Below are 13,496 nucleotides of genomic sequence, written 5' to 3' on the forward strand. Positions count from 1 at the left end.
CAAATTTAGGTGGTGATTTGGGTCTCACCAGCTGTATCCTTTGCAGGAGGCTCATAATGACTTATTTAAATTATCTGGCAAAATGGAAGATGCAGCTACTTTTACTGGTCTAGGCTAAATTGTGAAATCCTGCAGGTTTTAGTATTTGAACGCCAGATAGGTGCCAACAGGGAGAAGGGTGGGGTGGCAAATACAGATTTTTTTATATCAAAACATCAGAAGCCTGTGTCGGAATTCTACAGGGCAGGGGAAAGGTTTAACTTTTCAGAGTGGTAGTTTTTTTAATGGTATAAAAGCAATTTCCTCTCTACCCCACTATGAGGAGCTAGCCTCGTTTAATGTGGAAGTAATGTACACATTTTCATCTGACGTACACTGGGGGAATATAACCCGAAATGTTTCTAAGTCAGCATTAAAAACGTGTTCCTGTACTAATTATAGAAATGGGCAACATAACAATTTACAGTGAACCGTATCTGCTTTCATAAGCCTGGGTTGCTGCATACGGTTGGTTTCTGAAAGACGCCAGCCGTGTTTGCATGGGAATGAGATTTTAGTAACTCTGCACTTAGCAGGCAATTTGCATGTGCGCTGACTGAAGTCTACAATAACCAAGCCATTTTCAACTCGCCTTACCACAACTGTCACTCTTGAGGAGCGTTGACGGTACACAGGGCATTGCAGCTAAATATTCCCAGCCTTTTTATTTTTAAAGCAGGAAATACTTTAATACTGGGAGATAATTTCCCAAGAGTGGTTTTTCTTTAAAACATATTTAAGAGGAAATCAAAGACGCTCCTCTGTGCAGAGCAGGGGGCTTGGAAGAAACCTCTGCTGTTTGTGATTGGTTCTGACCCACCAGCCGCCGACTCTGGAGCAATTCAGCTGGCTTGGTGGCTAATCTCGAGGTCGGTAAGCGAGCTGAACTTCTATGGGAGTACAAGAAAAATGCAGAGAGGCATTATGCTGCTTTATACTGGCCGGGCTATGAATCCCAGACTCCAGTTCCCATCACCCTTTAGGCCACAATGGCTGAGGCTGATGGCAGCTGCAATCCAATATCTGGAATGTACCAGGTGGGACGCGGGTGGTGCTGTGGGTTAAACCACAGAGCCTAGGACTTGCCGATCAGAAGGTCGACGGTTCGAATCCCCGCGACGGGGTGAGCTCCTGTTGCTCGGTCCCAGCTCCTGCCAACCTAGCAGTTCGAAAGCATGAAGTGCAAGTAAATAAATAGGTACCGCTCTCGTGGGAAGGTAAGCGGTGTTTCTGTGCGCTGCTCTGGTTCGCCAGAAGCGGCTTAGTCATGCTGGCCACATGACCCGGAAGCTGGACGCCGGCTCCCTCGGCCAATAAAGCGAGATGAGCGCCGCAACCCCAGAGTTGTCCGCGACTGGACCTAATGGTCAGGGGTCCCTTTACCTTTACCTTTTACCAGGTTGGAAAGGCCAATCTCAACTTACAGTCTTTCCCAGTCCTGCTACCCAATATTCTTTTTAAACTCAAAATGCCTGGGAATGAAGTTGAGACCGGCGTATAAAAGAAAGTTATCTTCTACCTTGAACAATAGACTTCTTTCCTTTTAAAAGAGGCAGGATGCGTGGAAACGTTTTTGGCTTAACAGGCCAGATCCTTATTGTGTGCCAAATTTGGCAGGTGGGTGAGGCCTCCCACCTGTCAATCACATGAAATCATGACATCACATGACTGACCATGTGAGTGGTCTCACTTACCTTGTGTAGGGTTTCCAAGTGCGCAACAGTTAGCTCTCTGTTGGATACTTGGGAACCTGCAGTGGCTTCAAAGCCCTTTTGCTGTTTGCAAAGGGCTTTAAGGCAGCCCCCATGCTCCCATTTCAGCCTCTGGAGATTCTTATCCTGATCCACTACCCACAACCACTCACTAAATAAAAGGAGAAGCATGGAGCTGCTTCAAAGAGTGCTTTTGCAAAGGGCTTTATTAAACACAGGCTCAGCAGCTGATGAGTGGAGATGAAATCCTGTTCCCTGATGGACTAAACCCCCTCCTCCTACCCATCAGCTGATGTCACCAGTGGGTGTGAGGAAAATTGCCTCATGGAAACTGGAACCTCCTTGGCAGGCCAAGACTGGCACACAGACTGGCTGTTCTCCAATCTTGTTCTAGGTAAATGATTTATGCTCCTTCTGACCCTTCTCCAAAGCTTGCCATAAACTGCCGTGCCCGTCCTTGAGTTATCTGCACATGCACGTAAATACAAGGAGGGAACATACAATGCTGTTGGACCATGTAGTCCATGTAGCTCAGAGTAGTCTGCACTGACGCAGACAGCAGCTCTCCTACCTTTCCTTGCCCTTCCCCGCGAGCCACTGGGAAATGAACCCAGGACCCCTTTGCGTGCTAGAGAGAGTAATACACACACACACACACACACACACACACACACACACACACACACACCTGGAGCTACTGTCCTTCCCCAAAGATTGGTAGCAAATAAATAAATAAAGGGTGGCCACGAAGGCAAGCCAAAAACCTGCAGGCTCCTCTTCCTTGCCAAAAAACCTTTCTCACTTCCACTTACGTGAAACTCTTTCGAAGGAGGCAAGTGACACTGTCTAACTCTCCCCAGGCAGTGACATCACCCGCCAGCAACAAGCCGCGTAGAACTGTGAGCTGATTAATTGCAGCATTGCAGTGAAGTCACTGTATTTCAGCGCACCTCAGCTTGGGTTTTAAATTAAATTTTTTTTTAAGAAAGCACTTCATGTTTACCATCTGGTTTAGCTCATACGTATATGGTTTTGGCCCAAGATAACTTGGCTTTAATGCCAATCTGAGCATGTGCCTCGGAAAGGTGGTTGTTTTTCGTCCTTCGCCTCGTCCTTCAAGAATCCCAGTAGCTGCAATATTGTGTAGGTGGGGGGGGGGACTGCTTTTCCTCCCCTCTCTTCACCTCAGCCCTGACTTTGGTCCCATCTGGCAACGGTCATGAGCCCTTTTCCGCTCATTGCTCCTTGTCCTATCTTGCAGTTCAATCGCATTTCTCAATTGATTAGTTATGATTTTGATTAAAAAATACGCTCTGGGCATGAAACCAAGCTCCTGACAAAAAATTGGGGGGTGGGGTGGAGAGAGAAAGAAACCAAGGCCGGCTTGTTTCAGCTGCACTGGAAGTTGCGTCTCTGTATATCCCAGGCCTGCTGCCCGTAATTACACTCAGGGCTATTTCCTCTGGTAATGGCATTCTCTGCTGAGGGATAATGGTTTATTGGATAATGTTTCTCTGCCCCCCCACCCTTTTTCTGCTCCTCTTTTTTTCATATGAACTAGAGGAGGACCAGTCAGTACAGAGACCCCATAAGGTAACATCAGTGTCCACTGGGCCTGCCATCCCCTCCAGACCAGGGTTTAGGGGACCATTATTATTATTATTATTATTATTATTATTATTACTATTAATATTATTATTATTATTACTATTATTATTATTATTATTATTATTATTATTATTATTATTATTATTACCACACCTGTCTGGCTGGGTTGCTCCAGCCACTCCGGGCAGAATATTAAAAACATGATAAAACATCAAACGCTAATAACTTCCCTAAACAGGGATGCCTTCAGATGTTTTCTACAAGTCAGATAGTTGCTTATTTCCTTGACGTATGATGGGAGGGCATTCCACATGGCGGGCGCCACTACCGAGAAGGCCCTCTGCCTGGTTCCCTGTAATCTCACTTCTTGCAATGAGGGAACCGCCAGAAGGCCCTCGGAGCTGGACCTCAGTGTCTGGGTAGAACGATGGGGGTGGAGACGCTCCTTCAGGTATACTGGGCCGAGGCTGTTTAGGGCTTTAAAGGTCAGCACCAACACTTTGAATTGTGTTTGGAAACATAAATCTGAGGGGTGCAGTCCTTCCTGGATAATTTTGTAACGGCCAGGTCTGCTCAAGGTTTTGGGAACCAAGCCTTATGAGGAACGGTTGAGGGAGTTGGGTATGTTTTAGCCTGGGAGATCCCATCTGGCCACAATCCCACATGAGATGTACCCCTTACCATCGCATTCTGCAGGGGGCGCTGGTATCCTGTTGGCCGATAATGGAGCCTCTCCGACCACTCGGTGTGGATGTCCCCCAAATACAGCTCCTCCACCTCCCTGCTCCCCTGGCTCTGCTGAAGGAACAAGGGCTGGTGGTACTTCTCCACTCGTACAAGGCTGAGTTCGTGCATGGCAAAGCCAAGGCCCGCGGTGCAATCCCGCTCTGCTTTGGCACTCAGGAGCTCATAGAGGGCACCGGGAGCCCAAGTCCGCCCAGCCGGCGAGAACCCGCTACAGTGCTCTCCCAAAGTCTGGTTGATGCGCGCCACTGTTTCCCGCATGGCCCTCTGGCTGTGGAAGACAATGCCAACTTTGTGGAGGTGGTAATCTGCTTCCGTGGCTCCCCTGGTGATCCAGGAGGCTTGGCGGAGCCTGACTTTCCCTTTGATGACCAGGGAGTAAGAGGGGTCCCGGCAGGAAGGGTCCCGGTAGTAGAACTGATAGGCTTTGAAGAGGCGGTTGGCGTAGAACATATAGGAGCGGGTGAGAAATTCAGGTCCTGGACGTACCTCACACCTGAGAATGAAGAGGGACGTTTGGTTAAATTACAGCCCTTGCAAATATATCTCCCCTAATCCCCTTGCCAATACTATATTATGAATGTGCTTGAAAAACAGAAACTTCATTACTTGTTTTCTGGTTGTTGCATAACTTGGAGCTCAAAGGGAATTCCAGTTGGAAAAACACTGACAGATTGTCACAATAGGCATGGGCTGCTATGGCTCAAGAATCACGTTATGCCAACAAATGGTTGAAATATGCGGCATACTGGAATGAAATATGGTCATCTTACTATCTTAGCTTAGGAGGTCTTAAGAACTGGGATGGGGAAACAGAATGGGTGTGTGAGAGGGTCTTTTCTGTGGTGGCCTCCCTTCTGAGATGCGTCTGGCTTTGACACTGTATGTATACAGTTCAACATCAGAGACCTTTTTGCAGAGACCTCTGGTGGTGGAAGATGGGATCATAATTTAATGTTACATGGTGTATTTGAACTGACCTGTATGTAACCTACCCTTAGACTGTGTGGTGAAGGGCCGGCTACGAAGGTCCATTAATTAACAAATGTTTTATGCATTTTTCCTTGATGATATGCAAAGTTATCATTAGCATTTTGAACTCAGGGCATCTCAAGAATGTCTTTCAAACGGAACATTCATATTCTATAATTGAACAAACAAGGCAAGGCAAATTGATGTACCATATCTAATTTGATATAATTCAACCAACAACATTTAATTATCTGAATTAAATCTCCTTGGTCATAAAGTAGAGCCAATGTGGACCACTGCCTAGACTAACCCCATGGGTGTTACCCTATGCTTCTTGGAGGAAGGATGCAATATTTATTTCAAGTACACAAACTTCTTCTTTTTTAAAGCGGCAACCCCTAAATCTGTTATGGAGCTCCCCTCAACCCCCCAGAGCAGATTTTACAAGGCATGCAGGGCTGGGAAGTTCCACTGCGAAGCTAAAACTCCTTGTGCAAGTGGAGCGGCTTAACTGGATACCACCCATGTAAATTGTCCCCCACCCCAAACTGAATGCAGCCTAATGACCACATATTTTGGCTTACCAGGTGCTTGGATCTCCTGTGCCTGTTTTTTTTTTTACAGCCCCAGGTAGGCAATATCAGCAGCAAATAGGTTTATCAAATCTCCAGTGGGCAATCCCATATGGCTAGTGAGTAGCAGATAGTTACAAGTTCGGCAGGGCCTGAGTTTTATTAAGTTCTGGTGCTTCACTTTGGGCAGGCCTTATAGAGATTGGCCCCCTCCAGAGGATAGAGAGGAAGTCAACATAGTGCTAAACAGATGGCTCCATCAGCATTCCTGCTTGCCTCATGGAACAATCTGCCCTTTTCACACAACTTGTGTGCCGTTCCAGGGCAAGATTGATACATGCATAAATATAGACAGATACCGTCCTACCTACTACTACTACTACTACTAATTTTATTATTTATGCTCCGCCCATCTGGCTGGAGGAAGGGTTGATAAAATTATTGGGCTTAGCTGAGATGGCAAAGTTAATGTGTTTAATCAGTGAAAAATCATTATTGACATTTATTAAGAATTGGAAACCCTTTATGAATGAACTTGTAATATCTGGATTTGAAGATTGAAAAAATATTGGCTTATAGAAAATGGAATAGTTGGGTGTCAAATTGAGTGAATACATTGCATAAGTTACTATAATTAGCTGACAGACAGAGAATTGGAAGTTGTGTGTGTTTTTTTTAAAAAAAATCCATTTCCCCACTCTTTCTTTTCTTTTTTCCTTTTCTATTTTCCTTATTATTTTTCCTTCTCTTTGCCCCTTTCTTTTTAGATTAGATTTTTAAAGTACCGTATTTTTCGCTTTATGAGATGCACCAGACCATAAGACGCACCTAGTTTTTGGAGGAGGAAAACAAGAAAAAAAATATTCTGAATCTCAGAAGCCAGAACAGCAAGAGGGATCACTGCGCAGCGATCCCTCTTTCTGTTCTGGCTTCTGTGATAGCTGCGCAGCCTGCATTCGCTCCATAAGAAGCACACACATTTCCCCTTACTTTTTAGGAGGGAAAAGGTGAGTCTTATAGAGCAAAAATCACGGTATTTCTTTTATTCTGGTGTATTATAAAAATATACTTTGTATTGGGTATGAACTTTTGTACATCTTTTGATCAATTAAAAAAATAAAAAAGCAACAAATGGAGAGCCACACAACTCCCACTCCTGATTTAAGATTTCCAAATTCTCTGTTTGAAAGTTAAGGATTACTTTTTCTATAAAGAGAAACAGAAAATAAAGTCCCCTGGCCGCAAGGAGTCATGCACAGGTCCCTCGAAGAGAAGTGATGAACGAAGTACACACTGGAAATATTTCCTAATAGACCATCCTCTAACACAGAACTCTGCTTTAGTGTCTGAGTGGCACTGCTAGATTTGGGACTCCGTGCTGTTGCCAAAGAAGGCAAAGCAATTTGGAGCTCAGACGTTCACTGTCTTTCAAACTGGAATAAGCAACAAAAGAAAGACATGTTTTCTATTAGTCAAAATTCCCCACCCGCAATTAAATACACAAGAGATAGTGTATTCAACAGCTTTTTTATATATATAATTTTTTTATTGATTTTCACAAAATTATAAACAAAACAAACAAATAAACAAACAAACGTGGATTATAACCTTATTAAAATTACACTTATTAACATTGTTAAGTGACTTCCTCGCTTCCCCTTGGTTGAATTTCCACGCACTTCCTTTTAACGGTTTTCCAAATCAAAGTTCTTATAAAATTTAACTAAAACATTAACATCATTATATCTTTCAATTTTAAAATTAAACATATTGATTCATCACTTAACTTATATGAAATCCTAAGCCAGTTAAGTATCTGCAAGCTATTTCCAATTAATTTAATTTTTCATATTTAACTAAATAATCATTAAATTTTGTCCATTCTTCCTGATACTCCTCCTTCTGGTCGCGGACTCGATAGTGTATTCAACAGCTGCACATTTACCCTTTACACTGCTACAAACTCCTTACCCTGTTGAAATCCAGTGACCTTCCAGCCTGGGAGGCAGGACAGCCGAAATTCTAGCACCATCCTGGAGGTGGCGCAATTGATGCTGGCACTGCGGCTCCCACCGCAGTTTTCCTGGACCGAGCTGGTCTGTGTGAGATGGAGGGACATCCCACAGCTTCTTCCCAGATGTGTAAGCTAGAGAGAGAGAGAGAGAGAGAGAGAGAGAGAGAGAGAGAGAGAGAGAGAGAAATCAGATTTTTTTAAAAAAAGACACACATACAGGTGCTCTCCGGCACAGCATTTCACCTAATAAAAAGCCCCCTCATCACAGCATCTGCCTACAGGCATCCTTTGCCTCTCTGGTAATTTATAGGTAAAGGTAAAGGGACCCCTGACCATTAGGTCCAGTCGTGACCGACTCTGGGGTTGCGGTGCTCATCTCGCTTTATAGGCTGAGGGAGCCGGCGTACAGCTTCTGGGTCATGTGGCCAACATGACTAAGCCGCTTCTGGCGAACCAGAGCAGCGCACGGAAACGCCGTTTACCTTCCCGCTGGAATTTATCTACTTGCACTTTGACGTGCTTTCGAACTGCTAGGTTGGCAGGAGCAGGGACCGAGCAACGGGAGCTCACCCCGTCACAGGGATTCGAACCGCCGACCTTCTGATCGGCAAGCACTAGGCTCTGTGGTTTAACCCACAGCGCCACCTGTGTCCCTCTGGTAATTTATAGATGCAGAATTTATAGATGCAAAATTTAGCTGCAAAATACACTGCGCTCTCTGTCTTGGCTGCAGTGAAGACAAACTCCTAAGATTATGTCACTGTTGTGCCCATTTTACAAATGGGAAGCAGAGCCTGAGAGAGAATGAACGAAAGAGACATAAAGAAAAACTTGCTTGCAGCAGATGTTAGGACTGCAACTTTTAATCATTTTTAAAATACTACTAAAAATGTGAGTTGTAATTAGCACTGCATGAACAGAGTTTCACTTGCACGAAAGGACTTCCCCCTCCCCTCCTTGTGCACAACCAAGTGGCCGTGTTCGCACTGTACGTTTAAAGCATCATGATACTACTTTAAGCACTCATGGCTTCTCCCAAAGAACTATGGGTGCTGTAGTTTGTGAAGGACTCTGGGAGTTGTTAGGAGACCCCTATTCCCCTCCCAGAGCTACAATTCCCAGCGTGGCTGAACAATCAATCCCTCATCACAGAGAACTCTGGGAAGTATAGCTCTGAGAGGGGCATGGGGGGGTGTCTCCTAACAACCCCCAGTACCCTTAACAAACTACTCTTCTGAAATATACTCAGAGTCGCAAAGTGATTTCATGCTCTTTATTCAGCTCATAGTGGTGAGGAGGAATGAATGAAAGTCCCCTCACAGTATCTGCTTTATATACATTATTTACACAATGGGCTGCACATGATTGGCTAATTCCGGAATTCTACTGTAAGCCAATCAGGTTGTGGATTCACTTCTATCTGGAGCATGATTGGGTGGTTCCTGCCAACCAATCATACTGCTGCATTGTTCTAGGACCAATCAGACTGCTGCATTCTGAATCCTATTGTTCTAGGACCAATCAGACTGCTGCATTTTGGATCCTATTGTTCTAGGACCAATCAGACTGCTGCAGTTTGGATCCTATTCAACTCAGTACATAACATCTTTCAAGGACTGTTTGAGGGGAGAAGATGAGGAAGTCATCTGTGAAAGCCAAACACCAGACTTGCTTCTAGTTTTATAATTCTATTTGCAAAACTTCTCCCCATAGCTGTCAACTTACAGATTTGAAAATAAGGGACCAGCAGCCTCAAAAATAAGGGATCAGCAGCCAAAATAAGGGATTTTGGTTTAGCTTATGCAGAAATCTGGCACTCATGGAGCCATGCTGCTTTTGCTGCGAATGACTGTGTTTTGGACTAGATGATCCTAAGGGTCTACAACTCCGACCAAAGACCAAAGAAGAGTGGCCGACAAAACTGATGAACGATGTCGAGATGGCAAAGTGGTTGCCCTTCTGCGTCCCTCCCCATCCCCTCCTCTTCCTCCTCCCTCAGGCCGCCTCCTCAGCTGCCGCCGCCGCCTCCGGCTTCCTCTGGCAGCGTGGCGGAAGTCTCTCAAGAGAGGGGCGGCCTGCCCGCCCACCGCCACCAGTCTCCTCACGACGCGCCCCTGAGGGGGAAAATGGAGAGACGGAGACGCGGCAGCTCGTGCGTGCGCTCTCTATCACTCTCTCAAGGCGGTGGACCCCGAGCCGCTGCTTCCCTCCCAAGGCGGGCGAGCATGAAACCCGGGAAATTTAAGGGACATCATCAATAAGGGACAGCAGCGGGACATGGCGCTGGGATAAGGGACTTTCCCGCCAAATAAGGGACAGTTGACAGCTATGCTTCTCCCACACACATTTATTTTTTTTTGCACACAGTTTTAATGCATATGTGTATTTGTGTGCACAAATTTAATTTAATAAACTGATTGTTTTCAGGTTTCTTCAACGAGGCAGCAGCCCCATTATAGGTTTTCATGGTTTATGTTCAGTTTGCGTTTTTGGTATAACCTTTCTCTCTCTGAAAGTTTATCAAGTGGAAAGGTGAGATATAAGTATTTTATATGAAAGAGATTAAATAAACCCATCCATCTAATCTGTGGCACAACAACAAGGCTCTCTCTCTCTCCTTGGATGTCTAGCCAGGTGGCTCTAGATTAGATTTCTTTGCCTCTGTTTCCAACAGTCTGGTTCTAATTTACAGGATACATAACATTCTAGTACTCAGCAAGGAAGATCCTGGCCATTTCAGTGGGGTGCTGGCTTAGCTCTAATTTAAGCACCAAGATCACAGATCTATTTGCTATCCTCTGGCTAAATATAGAGCAACTATGTAGACAGTTGGGGAAAAAAGCATTTGCTTCCAGAAAGGGAGACCCGAAGGTCCGGGTCTCAAGGAAGGCCAACAGGTAGCAACGGAAACAGTAGCAGAGAAACGTGAAAAGGCCACAATCCCCAAATCTGAGTAGCACCCAGCAGATCATGAAACAGTTTCTAACACTGCACTGTTGGCAAGATAATTACTTTTTGAGACATGCATAAAATACTTCATTTTTTAAAAATGCATTTTTAATAACATGCAATAATCTAAATATGTAATTGTATACTGAACATCATAGAAATGATTTAAAAAGACGTGATAATGCATATAATAGATATTACTAGATATTGTTACAGGTCACAGGTGCTGGGGTTTGTGGGTGCAAGTCACACACAATTCTTAGAATTAGTAAAAGTTAGAATTAATCAAGGTTTGATTAAACTGTGCCAAACATAGAAAATTCTGGGTTTAGTTTATGCTAATGAGCCAGGCTAGCTAAGCAAGGCCAGATGAGTGTAAGTAAAGTCATTAAAGCACAAAGGCCAGCAATGGCCCATCAAGGAAACCATCAAGAGAGAGTGGACCCTGCCAGACCAGGAGGGGAGAGCCCTCCTTCCAGCTGTGTGTTGCTGGGAAGAGACCAAAGGGTTGCAGGATTTCGGTGTGGCTGGCCTAAGTGAATAGAAAAATTGCCAGTTTTGCAAGCAGAACATGATGCGGGCTGGAGGGGAAAAGCTGCAACAAAGAGACGCAAGATGGCTTTCTGCTGTTCTCTGAATGCCGTGCTGCGCCGGGGATGTAGAATACTCTGCAGTCCCATCACGTGGGTTCAGGTTGTAGATACCTTGGAACCCAAACACCTTGCGAGTTGAAAGTTTTGGCTCCCGGACACTGCAAACCTGGAAGTGAGTGTTCCAGTTTGCAAACGTTCTTTGGAACCCAAACATCTGACACAGCTTCCGCAGCTTCCGACTGGCTGCAGACTGGTTTTCCAAACGTTCTGGAAGTCGAATGGACTTCCGGAATGGATTGTGTTTGACTTCCGAAGTACCACTGTAAGTGTAAATAAGCAATAGATCACCGTCTCTCTGTTGTGCCTCATTGTCCCAGAAGGGAACCCAGACTCTGGTAGACACACCTGCACCCCCTGGAATCTTCCACCTGGAGATTGGGGTTGGCATGTAACAATACCATATAAAACAGTGAAGAAGTGATTTGATAATATATTTAGAAAGCCTAACAGTATTTTAGGAACGCGGGTGGCGCTGTGGGTTAAACCACAGAGCCTAGGGCTTGCTGATCAGAAAGTCGGCGGTTCGAATCCCCACGACAGGGTGAGCTCCCATTGCCTGGTCCCTGCTCCTGCCAACCTAGCAGTTCAAAAGCACGTCAAAGTGCAAGTAGATAAATAGGTACCGCTCCGGCAGGAAGGTAAACGGCGTTTCCGTGCGCTGCTCTGGTTCGCCAGAAGCGGCTTAGTCATGCTGGCCACATGACCTGGAAGCTGTACGCCGGCTCCCTCGGCCAATAAAGCGAAATGAGCGCCACAACCCCAGAGTCGGCCACGACTGGACCTAATGGTCAGGGGTCCCTTTACCTTTACTAGAAAACCTTTATGGTGTGTCTCTGGGAATCTGTTGCTGGGGCTTATGAGCAGGAGAGGAATGTTGCAATTAGGCTTGTGGGTTTCCCGTAAGCAGTGGGTTAGCCACTGTGGGAGCCGGATGCTTGGACCAGGTGGGACTCTGGTGTGATCCAGCACGGCTCTTCTTATGTTCTTACGGTTAATGTCTGTTTCCTCATTTGTTCACTTCCCAAAGCGAGGTCTAGGGAGACCCCCAAGTTTCTGGGAACATATGGCTCCGTCAGCCACTGGATGCAGCAAGACATTTTAAAAGGCTATTTTGGTGTGCTAACCAAATCAAGATCCAAGTTACACAAAGCTCCGCAGCGGCCAGAGTGGAACTATTAAAAGCTCAGCGCGCGTACAAACAGCACCACTTTGAAATGTGTCCAATAAACAATCCCGTTTTAATTTAATAGATTTCTAGCCTGCCCGATCTCTAGACACTCCCCCCTCCTCCCAACCCTGCCTCCTCTCCCTTGCCAAATTTACTGCTGATGGGCAACAGCTGAATTGCAACACAGGAACATAAAGCCTTTCCTGTTGCCCTTTTACAAGGACAGTAATCTTGTCACTTACCTAATTTCCTGTAGCAGCGGATGTTACTGGCTTAGGCAATGGGAGAATATGCAGCCAAACCAAGTCTTTAACTTGATAGTTTTGAAAAAAAAAATACACAACTGAAGTCGGTGGGGCTTCTACTAGCGGAAGAGAGATAGTGCCCTAGTCTCTAACACCCGTGTCTTTTTCTGAATAAGCTTTTGCTCCACGTTTTCAATCATTTGAGCTAACCCCCTGCCACTCCTCCTCCTCCTTATTATTATTATTATTAATTATTCTCTAAGTTTGAATCAATGTAGAATAATGGACAAACTATGGACCAGGACTAAGGAAGCTGGTTTTCACATTCCTTTTGGGCAATAAACCTTTCAAGGTGGCCCCAGACCACATTTCGGAAGTATTTCTCTTTCAACTTCTATTTGCCCATCTGTAAAATGGGGACATTAATGGTATTGATTTCTCTCTGCCATAAACCGCCTGCTGGTTAGGATTCTGAAAAATGAGGTGGGAGCTGTTGCTAAAACCACGAGTTCTGTAACCTATTTGAATGTCTTGCGTTTGTTTTTTACCTGCAGTAGGTATCTGTTTTTACATACATATGTATAGAAATATTTTTTTCTCATGGTTTGGCTTGTTTGCCTTACGAATGGAGTGTTAATATGCAAATTATTGTACCTGTTTATATGATTTTTGGAACTTTTGTATATTGTTGGTTTTCTCAGTTTATTTTTATTACTCCACACAAACACATACCCCACCTGCTCTGGGATTGAAAATATTCAGTGACGAGTGGGTTAGAAATACTGTAAATAATAAATAAACAAACAAATGCTATTTTGAT

The 13,496-nt window shown here is 44.9% G+C and overlaps 1 protein-coding gene across 1 annotated transcript in view; it reads right to left on the reverse strand.

Annotated features, from left to right (window-relative positions):
• The window catches only part of APCDD1L (APC down-regulated 1 like), a 44,454-nt gene that overhangs the window by 4,257 nt on the left and 26,701 nt on the right, over positions 1 to 13,496 (reverse strand). Inside the window, exons 2-3 of the mRNA XM_083618826.1 lie at positions 7,619 to 7,793; positions 4,041 to 4,599 (exon numbers count right to left, since the gene is read on the reverse strand). Coding sequence (XP_083474952.1) covers positions 4,041 to 4,599; positions 7,619 to 7,793 — 734 coding nt within the window. The remainder of the gene's footprint in view (positions 1 to 4,040; positions 4,600 to 7,618; positions 7,794 to 13,496) is intronic.

The sequence above is a fragment of the Podarcis filfolensis genome (assembly GCF_964270895.1).
Source record: "Podarcis filfolensis genome assembly, chromosome: 6".
NCBI classification, from domain to species: domain Eukaryota; kingdom Metazoa; phylum Chordata; class Lepidosauria; order Squamata; family Lacertidae; genus Podarcis; species Podarcis filfolensis.